The 19,845-nt window shown below is 36.4% G+C and overlaps 2 protein-coding genes across 5 annotated transcripts in view; one reads left to right on the forward strand and one right to left on the reverse strand.

The window, feature by feature from the left end:
• Positions 1-19,845, forward strand: part of LOC143703835 (rho GTPase-activating protein 26-like) — a 494,068-nt gene that overhangs the window by 147,966 nt on the left and 326,257 nt on the right. The gene's annotated exons all lie outside the window — the stretch shown is intronic.
• Positions 1-19,845, reverse strand: part of LOC143703878 (glucocorticoid receptor-like) — a 75,566-nt gene that overhangs the window by 10,839 nt on the left and 44,882 nt on the right. For 2 of the 4 annotated variants that reach the window (XM_077197363.1, XM_077197352.1), the window contains exons 3-7: positions 14,479-14,633; positions 9,783-9,809; positions 6,252-6,368; positions 2,294-2,572; positions 594-738 (exon numbers count right to left, since the gene is read on the reverse strand). In XM_077197363.1, coding sequence (XP_077053478.1) covers positions 594-738; positions 2,294-2,572; positions 6,252-6,368; positions 9,783-9,809; positions 14,479-14,633 — 723 coding nt within the window. The remainder of the gene's footprint in view (positions 1-593; positions 739-2,293; positions 2,573-6,251; positions 6,369-9,782; positions 9,810-14,478; positions 14,634-19,845) is intronic. The other 2 variants (XM_077197371.1, XM_077197359.1) reach the window with 1 other exon arrangement.

Raw genomic sequence — 19,845 nt, forward strand, 5'->3', positions numbered from 1 at the left:
AGCACATATAACACAAGACAGGTCTCGTGTTTTTCATCATTAAACAAAAGTCTATTTAAAAAGACAAAAAAGAAAAGTCGGTAACACTCTATTTCGATAGTCCACTTTAGAAATTCTACTAACTATAAGTAACTTTGCAGCTACATGTCAACTAACTGTCATTAGAGAATTAGTAGACTGTCTGCTTAATATCTGCTAACACTTCATCTTGATGCTCCCCCAACAGACTTTCAACTGACTATAAGTTACTTGGCAACTACAAGTCAACTTATTCTACTAACCCGAACCCTAACACCTAACCATAACCTAACAGTCTACTGACAGTCTACTACACTCTACTAATACTCTAATGAGAGTTAGTTAACATGTAGTTGAAAAGTTACTTATAGTTAGTAGAACGTCTAAAGTGGACTATCGAAATAAAGTGTAACCAAAAAGTCTGATAACTGATAAAGAAAGATAAAAGTCTGGAAGTTTAAAAATGGTAACACAATCGGTGTTAAAAACCACATAACCTGTCATTTAAAGTAAACCACATAACCTGTCATTTAAAGTCAAAACATTCCAATTGTGTGGAGTAAAGGTGGGCTCACTCATTGATGACGAGGTCTGGAGCGAAACACAGCATCCCTCCATCACACTGCTGGTACGATCTCCAGCCCAAGCCGAAGGACATGAGGAAGAGCCAGGAGCACTGCAACAGCGTCATCTGGTCATCCAAGTGCAGGTTTCTGAACCCTGAATATGACAGAGACGGTAACTCTTTAAAAACACCATAGCCAACTCAAGAGTCCTAGTCAAGCAAAACAGTTCATGACATAAAGAACATTCGTTGCAGAACCGAAGAGCTGCAAAGAATCATCGAAGGGCCTTGTTTCAAAATGTAAAATGGTTTGAATTACACTTTGTTTTTGTGATTCAGCCTGTACAATATTATATGATTGCTCTTGCTTCAGACCTCTCTGACGCAACTTCATAATGACATCGCTCTGTTCTGATTTTGACATGATTTTGATGTCACTAAAACCAAAACCAAATCTTCTTTCCTGACATCAAAACCCTCCAAAGACACTGGGCTTTATTCATGAAACTGGAGCAGAACAAATTTGTGTAAATTGTTCATGAAACCATTGTTACATAAAATGTCAGATTCAATTGACTGAAATAATCATTAGAGTATGAACCATTCTGAGTATGGGTTACCATAAATGACCTTAACGTCATGTCACTTAAAAAATAATTACTTGTGTTGTCAGAATGCTAAAAAGGCTGTAGTAGCATAATGTATTCTTCTATAGGTCTCCTTAAGGGGGACGTACAGCTCCAAATGAGTTTGCTCAACCATCTGGATCTTTTTGTAATCCTCTTCCACAAGCATTTTTGCCCAGTAAGCCCACGACACACTGCCTGAGCAGAGAATATCATGTGCTTCTTTTCTCACGCCTTTGGTTGGTTATGAGTTTCTAGTAGCCCATTAATTTAAAAAAAAAGTTAAGTAAAATAGTACTGTCAAAATGATTAATCGCATACACACATGTATTATATAAACACTTATTTATTTTCTGTATACACTACAGTTCAAAAGTTTGGAGTCAATACGATATATATATATATATATATATATATATATATATATATATATTTTTTTTTTTTTTTTTAAAGAAATGAATACTTTTCTTCAGAAAGGATGCATTAAATTGATCAAAAGTGACAGTAAAGACATTTATAATAATGCAAAATATTTATTTTTTAATTAGATGCTTTTCTCTTGAACTTTCAAAGAATCCTGAAAAAAATGAATCACGGTTTGCACAAAAATATGAAGCAGCACAACTGTTTTCAACTGTGATAATAATCAATCAATAATAATAATAATAATAATAATAATCAAAATAATCAATAATAATTTCTTGAGCATCAAATAATCATATTATAATGATTTCTGGAGGATCATGTGACACTGAAGACTGGAGCAATGATGCTGAAAATTCAGCTTTGATCACAGGAATAAATTACACTTTCCTACATATGCACATAGAAAACAGCTGTTTTACATTGAAATCATATTTCACAATATTACTGGTTTGTTTTGTATGTTTAATCAAATAAATGCAGTCTTGGTGAGCAGAAGAGACTTCTTTTAAAAGCATTAAAAATCTTCCCCACCCAAAACTTTTGAAAGGTAGTGTATATATATTTATATATAACACTTACATTTATGTTAGATGTGATTAATCGATTTGACAGCACTAGTTCTGACATGTATAAGGTATGGATAATTCTGAGGGCTCACCAGGAAGGGCTTTGGCCCACTTGACTGCAGAGACGACTTGGCGGCCGCCCAAGCGGTTAAGTGTCGTCATGAGGCGGGTGGAGGTGTCCGGGATGGTGCTGTCATAGCCCGAGTAAATGATCTCCGGCTCAATGGCTTTGAGCAGGGACAGCATGGTGGGCACCAGCTGGGGCATGGCCTTGGGCACCAGCGAGCACATGTTGTCATCGGGCAGAGTGGGCGCCTGCTCACTTGAAGACGAATGTCCCCGCAACCGCATTAGTTTCTTGTTTTTTCGAGCTGAAATAAAAGAGAGATATGTGAATAATAATGAATCAATGACGACATTGATCTAACAATCATCTGAATGTTTAAAGGACAAGTTCGGTATTTTACACTTAAAGCCCTGTTTTAAGATCGTTTCTGGTGAAATAGATCGGTTAAGATTGAAATTTGGACACATGCTGCCTGCCCGAGAATTTTAGGTTTTTGTGTTAGCACCCCCCCACCTCTACAATGGTTTCATAGATGCATTGGAACAATCATTCATAAAACGCATTAAACTTTAGTTTACAGAGACGTGAAACTCACCGAGTGGTCTGGGGTGTTCACTGATATGCTCACACAAAAAAATCACTGCCAAAGATGCTTTCCAACAGGTGTTTTACCATTCGTTGTAAAACTGCGGACCTATTTTTCCAAACGCCTCACAACCGTACATTCTTGCATGTATGCATATATTTAGCAAAATGCTCCTTTTGATGTATATGTTTCTGATTAATGAGTTTTTGGGACATTGACTGGCTTTCCAGAGGTAAATGTGATGTACGTGACTTAAGGTGCATTCACTCCATGTCGTAATTACCGTAGCGATTCTGAACTGTAAAAAGCCTTCACGTGCTTGTAGAAATTGTGATTACAATGTGTAAACTCGTAATTTTCTGAGAGCTATGAATTGTGCCACGTGGCCACTGTACCACCTGACCACTGCAGATTTAAGATGTGTTCGACTTGAAGAAAAGTGCTGTGAGAGCGATTCGAAAGCGTACAGAGCTTTATTTACGGTAATTACGACATGGCGTGAACGCATCAATTGCTTACAAGCTGTTTTATTGACGACTTTGCGGGATTGAAACACTGATTGCGCGGTTACATGAGACACGGATTTCTATAAGTTTTACTGTAACATACCTTTTGTTGTTCATTCATGTTCTTTTTTTCCCCCTGTAACTAGTAGTAAAGCGTAAGAGATGATCTGTTCATGTGAGCTCCGTTCTGCCGCGTCGCTTAAACTGCTCTGTGTTCTGTCGTGCCACATTGAAGAGCGCCAAAATTGTTTGAATTTCACAATAAAAATTACAGAATTTGAAAACTGAGACTTTGTTTTACACCAAAAGTAACATAGCACAAAGCTTATTGCGATTTATTTGATATGAAGCGATACAAAGCTTTGTTCATTCATCAACTGAAAACAACAGACTGAAAGATCGATTCTTGGGATTTAAGTGAAGACACTTACATGAGTAAATAGACTTTTATCTTTTATCTTGATACAGCCTTTGGGAAATTCATTCTCATATCTTCTGTTGCTGTTCAAGTTTTGTAAAGGATTCAGTGACAAGGATCTCAAAGATGAGTAACAAAGAAATCTAGTTTAAAAAAACATGTGCCAAATTATAAGAACAATCATTTCTAAAAAACGTTTGCATCTTCAAAACAAGTAAAAAATTCATATAGTGAAACCCTAAAAGTACAAAGTACATTTTCTGTGCACGTCGTCAAGTCAAATTTATTTACAATAAGGTTCCATAAGTTTGCACGAACTTGCAATGAAAAATACTTTTAAAGCATTTATTAATCTTAGTGTTCATTTCAGGTTTCTGCATTTACTAAAACTTTATTAAAATCAAAAGTTGTATCCAATAATATTATTTATACTACGGGGCAGTTGAATGCTTGAATCTGATTGGGTGACGAACGAAGGTGTGCAATTATTTTCAGGGAAACGCACGGCTAAAGTAGATCCAGGCAGGTCTCGACTGCATTACAGACAGTTCCATATCACCTCGCCAAATGATTATTTCAAAAGGTTTTTACAGCTGACAACAGCAAAAAAACAAACAAAAAAACAACAACACTGAATATAATAAATAAATAAATAAATAAATAAATAAAGTAAACAATAGGACTAAATGTTTTTAGTCACAAAATCACGTTTTACCATGTATGGAAAGCATACTTCTCTTTCTCCCGCTCTCTCTCCCACTCAAACATACACACACACTTTGACAGAAACGTGTTGACGGAGCTGCTCTGACGATTTTAGCATTAAAATAGTATAACAACTTAAAAGCTACATGATATTTCTTATTGGCAAGGTAATACCGGTGCTGTTCTTGGAGCAGATGAACATACAGTTTCGCTTTTAGTATGACACCGTTGAAAGACACACAGACTCGATTAATTCACATACGTTTAATCTCTTTCTCCCTCTCTATAACTCTATTAATAACTGCAATAGACTGCTATCAGTGGCTGAAGTGTCGAAATCTCTGAAAAGCCAGTAAACTCTTCTCTGTTGCTTCGTTCAAAAAGGCAACTGTCTGAGGAATCATTTGTTGTTAAAAAAAAGTGTTAATAAGGTAATGTCAAACGTTGGGTCGGATATCAGCGTCGTCTACTTTTGCAACATTATTGTTTTTTAATTAGTCAAAACAAGAGGAAGACAGTTACCTGCACAAAATATGTCATTTTCAGATATTCTTTTTCATGTTAAGTCTTTTCTTTGAGGAGGGAATGGATTTTGACGCTGTTAATGAAATTCGGTCTGATAAAATGACTGACTGCAACCTCAGGTTAAAAATGAGAATAACAATAATAAAAACCTCTGCACAAACAGTCTTTTGGACATATTGGACCACACCAATATTATAATGATTTGATTTAAACTTAGAACATATTCATTACAGAAAATGTGTATTCAAGGTAATTGTATGGAATTATTATTATATTATTTTTGTATAAACGGACTTGAGCAACCAAAAGCAGAAGTGAACAAATCCAGATTCTAATGTTCTATATTAAAAACAATGTTCTCAAGTGACAATGACTACAGAGTAAGAATTAGCATGTGCTTTTTAGTAATTTATGGTGAATTCTGAGATCCTATATGAAGGAATATTCCAGTGAATCTTTCACATTTTAGCACAGACTATATGAATGGAGCTTAATAGGGATAAATGAACGCCTGTGTGTTTTGATGTGCCAACGCCTCATCACGAGGTTTCCTCTCGTAAAATCCATGTTCTGTTGATCGTGAGCTTACCATCATGCACAATGTAATTTTGTCCCCCTTTCTAAACTTTCTGCCATAAATGTTTCCATGGCAACTAAAAGCCTCTCTGGTCCAACCCCCAGATTTAGTTAGCAGCTACTGCATCAAGGTCTTTTTATCTCCTGTTTGGTGCTTCACGCAAATAAATTATCCATAATTTTAAAGGCTTGCACAGAGATGGATGAATCCTGTCCAATATCTGTGAAGTACATCAGCACGCTGTCAATGAGGCACTGCTGCCTTCTTAAAGCTTGCTGGCCATTTTAGAACTTCCTTCATCTTTTGCGCATGAAAGAAAAATCTGCACAAAGTCTCTGTTCTCACCGTGTTTTCTCCACCTACTTAAGGACATGCACTGAAAAAAAAGCCTATTCGTTTAAAAGAAATACTGGAACTGGATTATTTGATGACATTTTATTCAGTTGACATTCCTCGATCATTGATGCGAAAAGTGTACCATATTAAAATTTAGTTTTTCCCTTCAAAGCGGTTCAATTGAAATCTATAATTTTCGGGAAACTCCTCACAAATGTCACTCCTAGTTTACTTGCTGGCTTGCGCTCCTGTGCTGTGGCATATAAAGGTCATAAATCACTCCAGTGAGCCACATGACAACCACTCATCAATCCATCAGAGCATCCTCACCTTCCAGATTCATGCCGGCCTGAAGACACTTGCGGAAGCGGCATGCCGGGCAGTTTTTCCTCCTTATCTTGTCGATTATGCAATCATTTCTTCCAGCGCAGAGATAGTTGTGCTGCCCTGGAAAAAAGAAGAATTACAATTACAATGAGTGCCTCTGATGTTTGAGGTTATAGCATCACCCCCCAAAAAACTCAAATAGACTTTGCAGAAAAGATAGATTTTGTAGATTGAATTTATTTAGCTGTAATCAGGAAAAGTGACAAACTGATTAAGTGTCTTGATCAGTAAAACTGTCTAGTAAAACTAAATAAAGGGGCTTTCGCACTGGAGGAACCTTTTCAAAGTTTCTCAAACTATTAGCGGAAGATCCCGGATTGTGGCGTGTTCGCACCGCAGGAACTAGGAACGATTTTAGTCCTAGGAAGTCCTTTTGGAGGAACTAATTTAGCTCATACTTCAGAGTCGGGACTAAACCAGCACTATAGGAACTATCTGTGAAGTTAGTGTACGCTGATTGGCCGAACGCAGTTTTGGTTGAAGCGTCCCTGTAAAAAGCCATTCCAGCACATGCTGTACACATTATGAGAACATAACGGTCACATCTTTATTCATTTCTACAAACTTCTGAAAGCTTAAAGTCAGACATGCTTGGAATTATTACAGACTTGTAAGCCAAAACAGATGAATAATCAAACGCCACCTCTACCAATCTACTGCCAAGCACTCAGCCAAAGACCTTTGAGGATCCCTCCATTTGGTGTGGAGAACATCCCATCCAACAGTCTGTAGAGACCCAACTTGCTGTACAGAATTGTTCATTTTGAAGCATTTCAAAGCATCCAATTGCCAAGTATATGCTGCCATTTAAAAACAGTTTCTGTGCCTCTTTGTTCTATTTCTCTCTAAATATAACATATACAGAATGTTCTCTAATTATTCATTATTAAATATAATATGCTGTTTAGTTACTGTCTATTTGTATGTGTATATGAATGTACTATATGATACGTTTGATGCTGTGTATGTGTACAACGTACACAAAGTGTACAACGACCTTGAACTTTTTTTTTTTAATAAAAACATACATTCCCAAAACATTTTAATAATTTCCACATCTGCATAGAGAAGATTGAGAAAACTTTAGATAATATATATTCGATTAAGGATATTTTTTTTATATAAGCATATTTTCCCCCTGATAAATAGAGCTTGGAAATCCATTTATGTCTGCCTTTCAACTAAATAGATGAGGAAAAGTGATCAAAAGACAATTTAGCTTTATCCTCATTTCCCAGAACACTGCTTGACACCCCACGTCCTCTTTTCATTAACGGTTCAAATAAAACAATAATGTCTCAAACATGTTTAGCAGGCTTGAGGCACTCTGACTCAAATGTCTTCCCATTAGTCATAGTAAAGACACATCAACAAAACGGATCAATGCAAAAGTACGGTGGCCGAGAGAGCTCAACCTGCTGCAACCTAAAGAAGACGCATGCAAAAAGAAAAAAACGTATGCAAATAGAAAAAAACACCAGCAAATTAAGAAAACATCTTCATCAGTTTCACAGCACACGTGTGCTCCAAATACTCACAACACAACCAAATACAGAAACGCGCTGCAAGTAACTCAGACCACAACGGAAATGTTTCCGGGGGAACCAAATAAGTGACGAACCCGGCTGGGACGTGCTTCCAGCAAAGAACTGACAAGAAGTGAAAGCCTATTTTTTTTATATATAAATAAACTATAATATTAAAATAATATTGTATATAGAAATAATATTATAATATTATATTGTAATAGTATACTTTTTATAGTTCTTCTACTCTTTGCTTACAGCTCAAAATTCTACTTTATTTTATTTTATTTATTATAACTTTTTTTTCCGCAAAACATACAGAGATTATTTTTTTATGACAACTTGTATACAATATACAATGTATTAACAATATGTTCAATGTCATCAGAAATGAGAAAAGAACAATGAGCTGAAAACTAAAATAAATAAAAAAGATATAGAAGAAGAACATGAAGGAAATATATTAATCTTTACATCAATTACACCAGAGCCATTCTCTCTATGGCTCTGAGTTACACTATACAAATTGTTTCATGTTATGTTTAAATTTTCATAAAGAAAAGTTTCATAAGAAGGTGTAGGTAATGTAGGGTCCAATGTTTTAAAGTTGAGACACTGACACACAGATATATAACGGATATATACAACGCATATTTTAACAGTTTTTTTGTAAAGTAAAAATAAATTTATTTGCAACCGTTATGTTAACAGCATTATATTTCTGTCCTCAGAACAGCTATTCAGCTGATGGACAACGTGCTGCGTTGTCATGGGAACATCCCAGGTGAAAATAATTACGTTTGAAGTTGTCTTTCACTGCTCCCTTCATCAAGTGCGTTCGAAACGGCTACATAAATGGCACACTAGTGCCATGCTCACTCCAAAGTCCCACTTGAAGAGCTCTGCCGTCTGCCCTTGTAAGGGAGTAGGGCATAGGGATGCTCACGTGCAATAAGCACGTCCCAGCCGGGTTCGTCACTTATTTGGTTCCCTCGGAAACATTTCCGTTGTGGTCTGTATTACTTGCAGCGCGTTTCTATATTTGGTTGTGTTGTGAAGTTTTGCAGCGCGTTTCTGTATTTTGTTGTGTTGTGAGTATTTGGAGCACACGTGTGTTGTGAAACTGATGAAGATGTTTTCTTAATTTGCGGGTGTTTTTTTATTTGCATGCGTTTTTTTCTATTTGCATGCGTTTTTTTCTAATTGCATGCGTTTTTTCTATTTGCATGTGTCTTCTTTAGGTTGCAGCACGTTGAGCTCTGTCGGCCACCGTACAAAAGCACTCATACAGCAACTCAGAGGCACTAACTGTGATGCAAGCAAAATCAAGTCAAGTGCATTCTGATAATCATCATAGTTTGCAAACTAAAGACTAATAACTAGTGCAGTTAACATGCCTGTGAGCAGGGTCAGAAATCAACTTGGGTTGAATAACAGTGACAAAAATGTCCTAAATAAATATTAACTGTATCAGAGGCAAGTGCTGTTAAAATCATAATAAACTTTAAAATATTAAAAAATTAAGAACATATTCATAAACTTAACATAGAGGTTAGTAGATTGATGAAATTAAACACTGAAATATTGTCAGCTACTTGAATTTAATGCTGAATTGATTTTACACATAATGGTCATAACTGAGTCATAATAATGGCCAACATTGAAAATATGTTGTTTGACTTAATTGGAGAACATGTTTTTGTGTTTTCATTTGGTTAGAATGAAAAATGCCCTGATAAAGGTAAAAAAATGTAAAAAAAGAAAAAAGAAAGGTAAAAATAAGTCTAGCTAGCCATTCATTTCTGACAGTGCTTGTGGGTGATTTCTTTTCCTGCTGAGCTTCATTGTACCAGTGTTACTACTATGAATTATTAGACAAAAGCATTAAAGCACAGATGCATTGTGGGGCGACTGTTAGCAAAACATTATTTAAAGTGAATGTATTTACCATCAGTGTTTTGTCGCGCTCTCCATCCTTCACCATTGCCAGAGCAACCGAAGAAATCAGGGAAGAAAAACAAAAATAACAGATATAAATGTTTCAAGTGCTGAAAACACAGCTCAGTTCATGCTGACACTTTGACAACAAATGATGTTGGTTAGCGGAAGTTATTAATTTCAGTTTAGCTACAACTATGAATTTTACAATATGAAGAATCCTCTATGCAGGACAGATTCATATCTGTTATTTTTGCATAAAAAGCCTCAAGGCTTCTCGCACAAAAACAGTCGTTTTACAAAACCACCACCTTCAAACAGTGTCCACACAATTAGTCTTTTAGTCACACCAAATGCTAAAATACTGTGCAACGGTTACATATATTAAGTTGTTTCTATCTTAGTTTCATTTCGTTTTCTGGTTTCCTTTGTTTGACTTTCCCACCATCTTTAGTGGTGAGAAACATACCCACATGATTTTAAGATGGTTACTGATATGATTCATTATTTTAGTTCAGCTATGTTTAATTTATTTACCATGTTTGTACTACTACTTCAGGGTCCTCCTTTTCTTTTGTTTAGTGTATGGTCTCACCTGTGTAATAGTGATGGGAAGTTCAAATCATTTTACAGACTCTCTCGTTAGATCTCGTTCATCAAAATGAAATAATTTTTTATTAGAGTCATTTCGTTCATGATTGAGTGGCTTTAAATGTTAAACTTTTAACAGCCAAATTCCCCGAACACATCCACCTACGCAATCTTGATCATATTTTGAATTAAGAAATCATTATAATGCATGCTTCCGAGTCTTTCGTTCATGAATGACCCATCACTACTCTGCACCTACCTTCTGTTCTGTGGCAGTTGAATTATTATAAAAACTTTGTGTTAAAACTTCACCATCATCTTTGTGCATTTGCCTGCAACACATCGTGACAGAAGACCGGACCCAGAATTCATTATGCAGCTAATTTTACTGTATTGGCCCGGAGAGGCCTGGAACTGATGGACTTTACAGTGGAGTTTTGCAGTTTCGCCGTCAGCGCTCCTTTTGACATTGTCATTGTATTGGATCAGGGCAAATTGCCATCATCCTGTAGACATCCTGAAGAGCATCTCCCCTCGATCGAGACTACAGCTAGACCCAGAGCCCAGCCCACCACCACCCAGCACCATGGAGATTTTGCTATAGCCCCCCGCCGACAGACAGTTCTTCCGCTCGCTGTGAGGAATGAGCTCCACCTCAGCTGGATACCAGCAGCCCTTCATCATCCCCTGTGATGCCTTGTGCTATTGTGAAGCCTCAGGTCGTGCATTCACCAAGCGAGAGGATCCCTCGTCTCCGGCCTCTGATCCCCACGCTCCACCTCAGCCTGTCGACCTGTCGGCTCCTCCTTGGCTCCTCCCACCCTTGGCTCCACCAGAGACCCTCAGCCTTGCGGTTCCACCGGGTGCCCTTGTCCCGGGTTCAGTCGTCACTCTGCCTGCGCCATGTACTTGCAAGTCAATCTCTGCTGTGCTCTGGGTCTCTACCACCTGGCAACTCCGCCCATCATCATCATCATGGATACTTCCACCATCATCGCCTCCAGGGTCTTGTCTGCCTTGTCTGCTCCAGGGTCTTATGTTGCTTTGGACTATTTTCGTTTTGTACTGTTTTAATTGTTTAATTTAGCTGCAATTTCTTTGGCAATACAAATTTAAAATGTCGCAAGAATAAGATTCTGTGTTTCTTATTTTGCGTCGCAAAGGAAATAAACTTTAAAATATAAATTTAAATTTTAAAAAAACTGTCCCGACACTTTATTTAAACCTTGAAATGTTCGATGGGGTTTCAAGTAATCTTGGTGTTTTTTTACAAAATAATTTAGCAGACTAAAGACAAGCTTCTTCATTTTTATTTTCGGACGCAATCGGCTGACAATCTTCCTTTATCAGTTTTGTTGTCTGGGCAGCGGCTCTACAGGAATGTAGCAAATTTATGTTGTAAACATTGCTAATTAAACAAAACGCTTGACTTTAAATAAATAAACAGTCAAACTCGCTAATAAACAGTTGAGCATCAAGAACGGTAAAACATTAACGCTGTCGGCTAACAGCATGTATGCTACAATGAGATTTGATCTCGGGTCGCTTGTAGCTCCGAGAGGCACATGTCGTTGCGTTGACCACTCGTCGTTGCGTGAGCTACCGTCTCAAAGCTTTTCAGTCAACGTATTATGCTCTTGCAAAGCCTCATTGATGTAGCCTAATATGTTTCTTTTGCAATGTTTTAAGTTTTCATTATTTATTCAATTTAATTTCAGTAATTTCAGAATTGTGATTATGAATTATTCTAACTACGTTTCACTTGAATTCATCTGCTACCAGCTTTCAATCGCTCTGAATGAGCCGCAGCGTGGCGGCAGAGATTACGCAATATAGAGAATAAAGGAGTTAACGGACACTTTTCAAAGTCTATGATTGTAGCGCCTCTTAGCGGTAAAAGGCAGCAAAAAAATACACCCCAAATTTTACCGCCGCGGCGGAACGGCGGCAGTAAAAGTATTATTCTGGTTGGCCACCTACCGTAGCATCTCCTCACCCTCCACGGCGCGATATATACCCAACGGTACCTTTTTTCTGTACTTTAGGCATGTTTACCTCAATAACTGTAAAGAAACTAAGTCATTTATAGATGTGTTATTGACATTATGCCAGATCTGCCTTAGTCACTGTCTGCCATTGTCTGTGATGTTAGCATACTGTAATATCTACCTGTATAAGTTTATTCCAAAGATAGTTTCTGTCAATTTAGATAGTTTTTAATCACACTGATGCAAGTTAAAATTTTTTTTTTTTTTTTTTTTTTAAATAAGTTTGGTTTGAGTTAATTATTTGATGCTATAAAAATTGGAGTGTGATGTCATGATTGACAGCTGAGATTGACATGTTCTCTGAGTGAAGTAGTCACTGAGGAACCAACAGACTTTTTTCGGGATTTTCGGGAGGAGATTGGAGCTTTACCTTTATTTTCTATATTTCCATATTTCACATCGACATGAGTTGTTCTGCAGTAAACTGTACTAACCGATTCTTTGGGATATTGATACCGAGGCTCCACTTCACTCACTACTGCGCAGAGTCGGGTTCTGAACCAGCGCAATATGTCAGCGCCATATTGGGAAATTGGTGGCTTCACTTTTCTACAATGAAAGATAGTGAAGGTGCGTCATCCATCTTTTTTTAAAGTCTATGATTCAGATGCAAATACTTTTCTAATTGATAGGTTTTTCTTCTGGATTATGTGTAATGTAGTTCTCCACTGTTTTTTTTTAATGCAAGTGAAATGACTTTGACTTGCGTACATAGCTTCTACAGAAACACCATCTCTTCAACCTGTGAGTACATGGAAGGTCTGTTCTGAAAGGTTTATAAGTAATCTAATTTGTGGAGAAAATGAATTGTATTTTATTTTTGGACCTCTATTTTGTGCTCTTTAGAGAATGGATGGTGGATAAAGCCAAAGGAGTAGATATTGTAGTGAATATTATGCAGGTGCCCTGTAGTTCAGTATTCAGATGGAGCATGTGTTTAAACAGGAGGGTATTTTGTCAGGTAGCCAAGCACACATGCTTTATTGCTGCATGCTCTTTTTCTGTGTTATAACTCTAAAGAAATATCTCATCTCAAGTTGACACCTCCAAAAGAAAACCACACTTTGACAATGTTTGACAGTTTTTTTTTTCTTCCTGTGATTGAGGAAAACCTGATCCTCTGTCTACTGAGGTATACAGAAACTCTGATTGATGGAGTAGATCACACAGAAATTACTCAAAGGATATAGATTAAGGTCATGCTCAGTATGAGAAAAAAAAGCAGTGGCTCAGAAGTCATTGAGAAATATTTCAGATTCTCCACTGTAGTTCACATGGTCAGTGTCAGAATTAGTGACCTAGAAACATTGTACTAAAGGTCAGATGTCCCTGCTTTCATTAAAGCACAGAAAAATGCCCTTTCGAACCTTCTCAAAGCATGCTGAAGGACATTAGATTCCACTTGTTGAATTATTTATTTCTCCCAACTTTTGTTCCCTAATGTTTTTAGACTTTTGAGCTACTCGTGCTTTCAAACACAAGTTGGAAATGGCTACCTATGACCACATATTGAGTGATTTACAAAAGGATCACAATAATAAATCCGCACATTGCAATATCAGAATTAATGCACAAATATTAAATGCCCATTCACCAGACAATATAAAATAATATCATTAATGATTGTATTATTTAACTTTCATTAAATAATACATAAAATAAATGCCCATTTAATTTCATCAATTGTCTGTGCAACTCATTTGCTACGTACTTTACTATTAAACTGTTTTGATGTATTTCCTATATAAACTAGAGGTTAGGGCATTACATATTAAAGGGCCTTGTGCTATAAATTTAAATGTTGTGTACATTCCAAAAATAAATCATTTTTAACATATACATGGCCTAACACCAAGCACATCTTATGGGTGTTTCATCAAAACTCAATTTTGAGTGTCCATATGCCATCATTTTATCAGCCATTCAAAATGTATTCAACAGCAGAACCTGATTACATGCAATTCATTTGTTGTTCGCTGTATAATAAAATGAGAATCAACGTATTTATCAGCCCAGTGCCGTCAAAAAGGAAGATGAAGTAGTAAGTGTAAGTTCCTGCAGGCTCACCCTCTACAGCTCTTTTGAAGAAAACCTTGCAGCTGCCACAGGTGAGCACACCATAATGACATCCAGACGCCTCATCTGAGCACACCAAGCAGATCTTATGGCCGTTTCCGCTGGGCTTGACTGATCCGGGCGGATTGGAACTGCTCACTTCAGGCCTGGCCAAAGAGAAGAAAACAAGAATACAAAGAAACAAAAAGTTTAAGGCAATTCAAATTAAGTTAAATAGCTCTTCTAATACAATCAACAAAAAACCCATATTTCACATTGGACATTAAGTGGCCACCTAACAAAGTATTTAACATTGAGTTTAATGTAGCTTGCTATTACCAAGTCACAAAGGAATATGCACCAAAAGAAACACATTAAAAAACACAAGTTTACTAAGAACGCGCAGCACGAGCTCAGAACAGATTTAATTTCAGGCCGATCTCGATCGCCGTTACTACACAGAGCTGGGAGATCAAGTGAGAAAGGGTTTGAATTTGCCACGGTATTAATAACATTGAAGCGAGATCTAGTGAGAAGCATTCAAACTTAGTGCAGAATTCTCTGTTATGAACCACAGATAGATATCAAAATAAACAGCACCGACGTGGAAATCGGGAGAAACGTGTCATGAGCAAAACAAACAAGTTATAGAATGCTTTTCAGTCCACAAATAATCGATATTCACAATGTATTAAATGTAGTAACATTAACTGTAACCATGGTATTGTGGCAGAAATAATATTTTCAGGATTTGTACAACCTTTAGAGACAATATTATCCAATTTCTAAATATTAACCAATTATCAAATATCAGTGTTATTTTAATGTGATGACAAAAAACATTATATGTTCATCCTTCAAAGATTGTCCCCATAATTGAAGGTTTCAAGATGGAAAACTAAAACTTTGTGGCAAACAAACAGTTTTATTTAAAAATAAAAAAAGACATGAAATTACCACTAGGATGAGCAATTATTGGCTTATTAGCCAGAATATAAATATATTTTTTCACAAGTATTGCTTTTAGATTTATATTTAGAAATTAGGAAAGTCACTATAATAAAATCATCAAGAAATATTTTATTGTCCAATTTGGCACTCTTTTGTTCTAAAGTATGAAGTAGAAAAACTCAAAAAGTCTCATGGAAAACAAACTTTTCTTAAAATTGCAACTGAATTCCACAAAGCAAGAGCTCCTTTTATAATGACTGAAGCTGTCAGTCAGTTCAGTATGATACGATAGAAAAACAATGGCACATTTAATAAGAGTAAAATATATTTAGGATATATTTATAATCTTTATAATTAGGTTTTTGTACATTTCTGTTGTTAATAAATTGTATCTGCATCTTAACTCAAGCTCAGTGATTTGCTGTCAAATGTGCATTTCCAAGACATAAACATGTAATATTATTAGTAACTGCACTTACTAAATTACTTTTTTATTTTATTTACTTCTTTAAAGGTGCTGGTGCCACCATCTGTAGAAACTAGTGGCACCGGTGTTACTGCTCTCAAATGTTAGTCTGAAGCCCTGGGCAAGGTGCACGCTGTACCTAGCTAAGAAGGGCATGCTTGAACTGGAAGGAACATGAACCTGACAACATGTAAAACCCTTAAGTGACAAAAGAAGGTACATTTAAAATCAGTTATATCATAATCTTCAATTTAATTCAAATAATGGTGTAGCAGTCTTCATCAAATGTGGTACAAAAAACAACAAAAAAAGGATGTAGACATTGTGGACAAATCTTTCCAAATCCAAATCACAGATATAAGGAATTTTAGTAACTCCATCCAACAAATCATATCTTGCAAAGATTATATGGCTTTGGCAAATCCAGCAACTATTTATGGATTTGTTTCCTAACTTATGTTTCTGTTGTAGACTTGAGCTAACAGATTTCACAGGAAGAAAAAAAAATAGCTTCAAACTTTGATTCCATCCCACTTGTACGACATCAGATATTTTTGATATTTTGAGCCGATTTTAGAAAATATTTTTTGTTACCATTTGTCATGCATCTCCTAGCAACGATGCATGTTTCTTTGTGCGTTTGTTCCACGATGTGAGCTAATAGGTTGTAACAGAAGTTTGTATTCCCTGAGCTGTTTTTTTATTTTTTTGTTTTTGAGTTCTAAGCTATGAAAAAAGGCACAAAAAAATAAATAGAACCGTTGAAATTGGGTTTTCAGAATTCATCGGGGCCCTAAAATAATAATTGTTAAAATTTTGATAAATTGTTCCTAAATTATCGAAATGTCATGATTTCATTCATGATTATTACTGAAATTTTATTTAACATTAAAACAGAAACCAGTACAATTAAAATAAAACGGATTTCATAGGGCTCCTGTGAAGTGTATGATGCCCAGTGTTTTCCTCGGCAACCATTTACAAAGTCGGCAAGTGTATGATAGCTTGTGTTTTCAGATCTGTTCTATTCCAGCGTTCAACATAGCGCCATCTGAGGGTTAACACCATTAATTATCTGACAGGAGATGCCCAGGACAGCTAATAATCATTGGCGGAATACTGCCACTGATCATCAACAACTGTTACAGCAATTTCACTATCCCGATTGAGCTTCATTTGTGCTGGTTTACCGCTTTGATGATCTGCTTTTTGGTATTACAAATCCCTGACACCCTCTCAAGTAACCAGAACTGTCTGACAGGTTAGCCAACATGCCACAAGCTGCCATATTTAGCTCCCATCTGCATGAACACATTAAGCTGCATGTCAGCTGATTGACAGGCTATTCGTAGCAGAGAAATACATTGTTGCAAGTAATACCTTCACACCCATTTAAAAACGACACCAATTGCTATAAGGGTTTCAGGTTTCAGAATACTGTAATACCAGGCCCCGTGTTTAGCTCACAAGAACGCTTGTATTCTCAAGCCCAACAAGTCTGACCTAAAGTTAGGTCTACGGACTAGAGGGGTCACTAGAAAGATGATACCGCTCATAAACCGGTGAGGCAAGCTCTTTCTCATCAACCAAAATTACTCACGCTATACTGCAATTCAGTTCAACTGACATGTATGAGTAATCATTTCCTTTAAACTTTTTTTTTTTTTCCTTTGAGTTACAAATGCAGATGACTGTGCCTAATGATTTTTGATGAGATTCAAATGATGGATCTTTTCGAAGCATCTAGTTCCAAGAGGTCCAGTCGCAACACTTATTTCCCAGCAAACTTGTGTATTTCTAATGCTTTCTGTACACCTAGACTTTGAAAAGATTTAGAAAAGACTTTATAAGATTATCAGCTCACATCTAAAGACTTGGTTTCACAGTTTTTAGTCTCAGACTAAAGACTTGCGATTATATCAAACATGTTTGATATGAAAGACTAGAGAAAGACTGACTGGTTCTATTATGAAAACGCCACCATCATAACTACCACTTTATGCACATTACTAATATTATTCGCTCATATTTTAATAGGGCTGCAACAACTAATCGATAAAATCGATTATAATCGATTATGAAAATCGTTGTCAACGAATGTCATTATCGATTAGTTGGTCTGCTTACGTCACGGGGAGCGTTTACTGGTACGCACACACACGCAAGGTCTCTCTCCCTCAGGCGCTCTGCCGAGCGCGCGCGCTACACGGTTTGGAGCAGTCTCTTCTGTCTCGCATGCGCGCTCTTGCTTGCGCGCTCTAGATTTCGGGAGTTTGAACTAATTCGCGGGCATCAGGGAGCCGCAATCAATATGCGGGAGACTCCCGGGACTTCCGGGATCTTGGGATGTCTGTATTTTGTCTCGAGCATCAGGTTGCGCAATCAGTTCGCTCGCAACGTAAGTGATGGATTAAAATAGCGCTACCGCAGAAATAGGTTAAATTAAAACGGTCTTTACAAAGCGAAGCACTAAATATAAAGGCAGTTAATAATAGCAGCAGTAAAATATTGTTTTTTAGTCACTGTACTCAGTGGTTTTCAGCGAATGCTTGTGCACTAATGCATAATTTCTCCTGTCCTTTACTCAAGCCTGTTAGCTTGCTGGGTAACGTTACCTCCATTCCGTTCTCTTTTTATAGCATTTGTCTACTAAGTTTTAATTGTTTTTCAAACGCGATCTACTGCGGCTCTACATTCACACAATTGTTTTCAGTCTTTCTATATTTATTTAATCAATTTATCCTTATATTATTCTTTTATATATTATATATAATATATATTATATTCTTTATCCTTATATTCCTTATATATAATTAATTTTAAATAAAAATTAAATGAATTATATATTTTAGATGTTTTTAGTTTGTTTTTTGTTCAGATATTCACATCTGAACAACATGTCTGTGTAAATTTGTTTTAACAAAAATTGTGTTAAAACATAATATGTTGGATATCATTTTTTTAACAATAATCATGTTTGTCAACTTGCCATCAGCAATTATCATTAAAAACAATGCAAATATTTATATTAGTAAAACTCAATGTGTGGCTTTTGCACTTTTTAAAGTACACTTTTACACATAAATACCCTGATTTACGGTTTTATTTAGTTATAATAAAAAAAAAAGTCTAATTTAATTTCTATCCGATTAATCGATTAATCGAAAAAATAATCGTCCGATTAATCGATTATCAAAATAATCGTTAGTTGCAGCCCTATATTTTAAACAAAGTTATTTCAGAAATAACATAAAATAATAAGCAAGGACTGCACGCTTATTGCACGTTTTTGCACTGATGCAAGACTTGTCGGGGGTCAGATTGATATTCAATCAAGTTCCAAATAAAAAGAGAAAATAAATCAAAATTAGATTAATTACTTGTCATTTGCAAATGATTTGATTCCCTGGATTATAGTAACCAAAACATGGTGTAAGATTACCTTCTTATTTTTTTTAAGATAAATAAAGTTCAGATTTGGGTTAATCCACCTGTGTATTTAAATTCATAATATTATTATTTTTCAACAGCAGAATACATTCTGTATAAGGAACAGCTCATCCAATGTGATTGGGGTATCCTGACGACCATAGTTTAGTACATGCGTTTGTACCAAGTCTGTCATTTTCTAGTATATTTTTGCAGGATTGCAGGCGGTAATATTGTGCTGTGGCATAATGCAGCCTCTAATACTGAGAGCTATAGTCAAACGCTGCCAAATCCAGCGTGTGCCTGCAGGGTTTGATGGTTTTCCCCTGCAGGATTTCGATTTGAGCTCCATCCAGCAGGTGGTGTGTGACTGTCTCTCTTCTTCCTGATATATTTCCTTCTACTCTCTTCTTGCACAACAGCCCTTTGAGAATCCGAGACCTTCTCGGCACAAACACACACAGCTCCACATCATGAGAATGTAGTTCACTGACCTCAGCAATTAGTTGCCGCCTACTTGTTTGCAGGCCGAG

Source organism: Siphateles boraxobius, unplaced genomic scaffold, assembly GCF_051911475.1.
Source record: "Siphateles boraxobius isolate OS27281-9 unplaced genomic scaffold, OSU_SipBor_1 11, whole genome shotgun sequence".
In the NCBI taxonomy this organism is placed as follows: domain Eukaryota; kingdom Metazoa; phylum Chordata; class Actinopteri; order Cypriniformes; family Leuciscidae; genus Siphateles; species Siphateles boraxobius.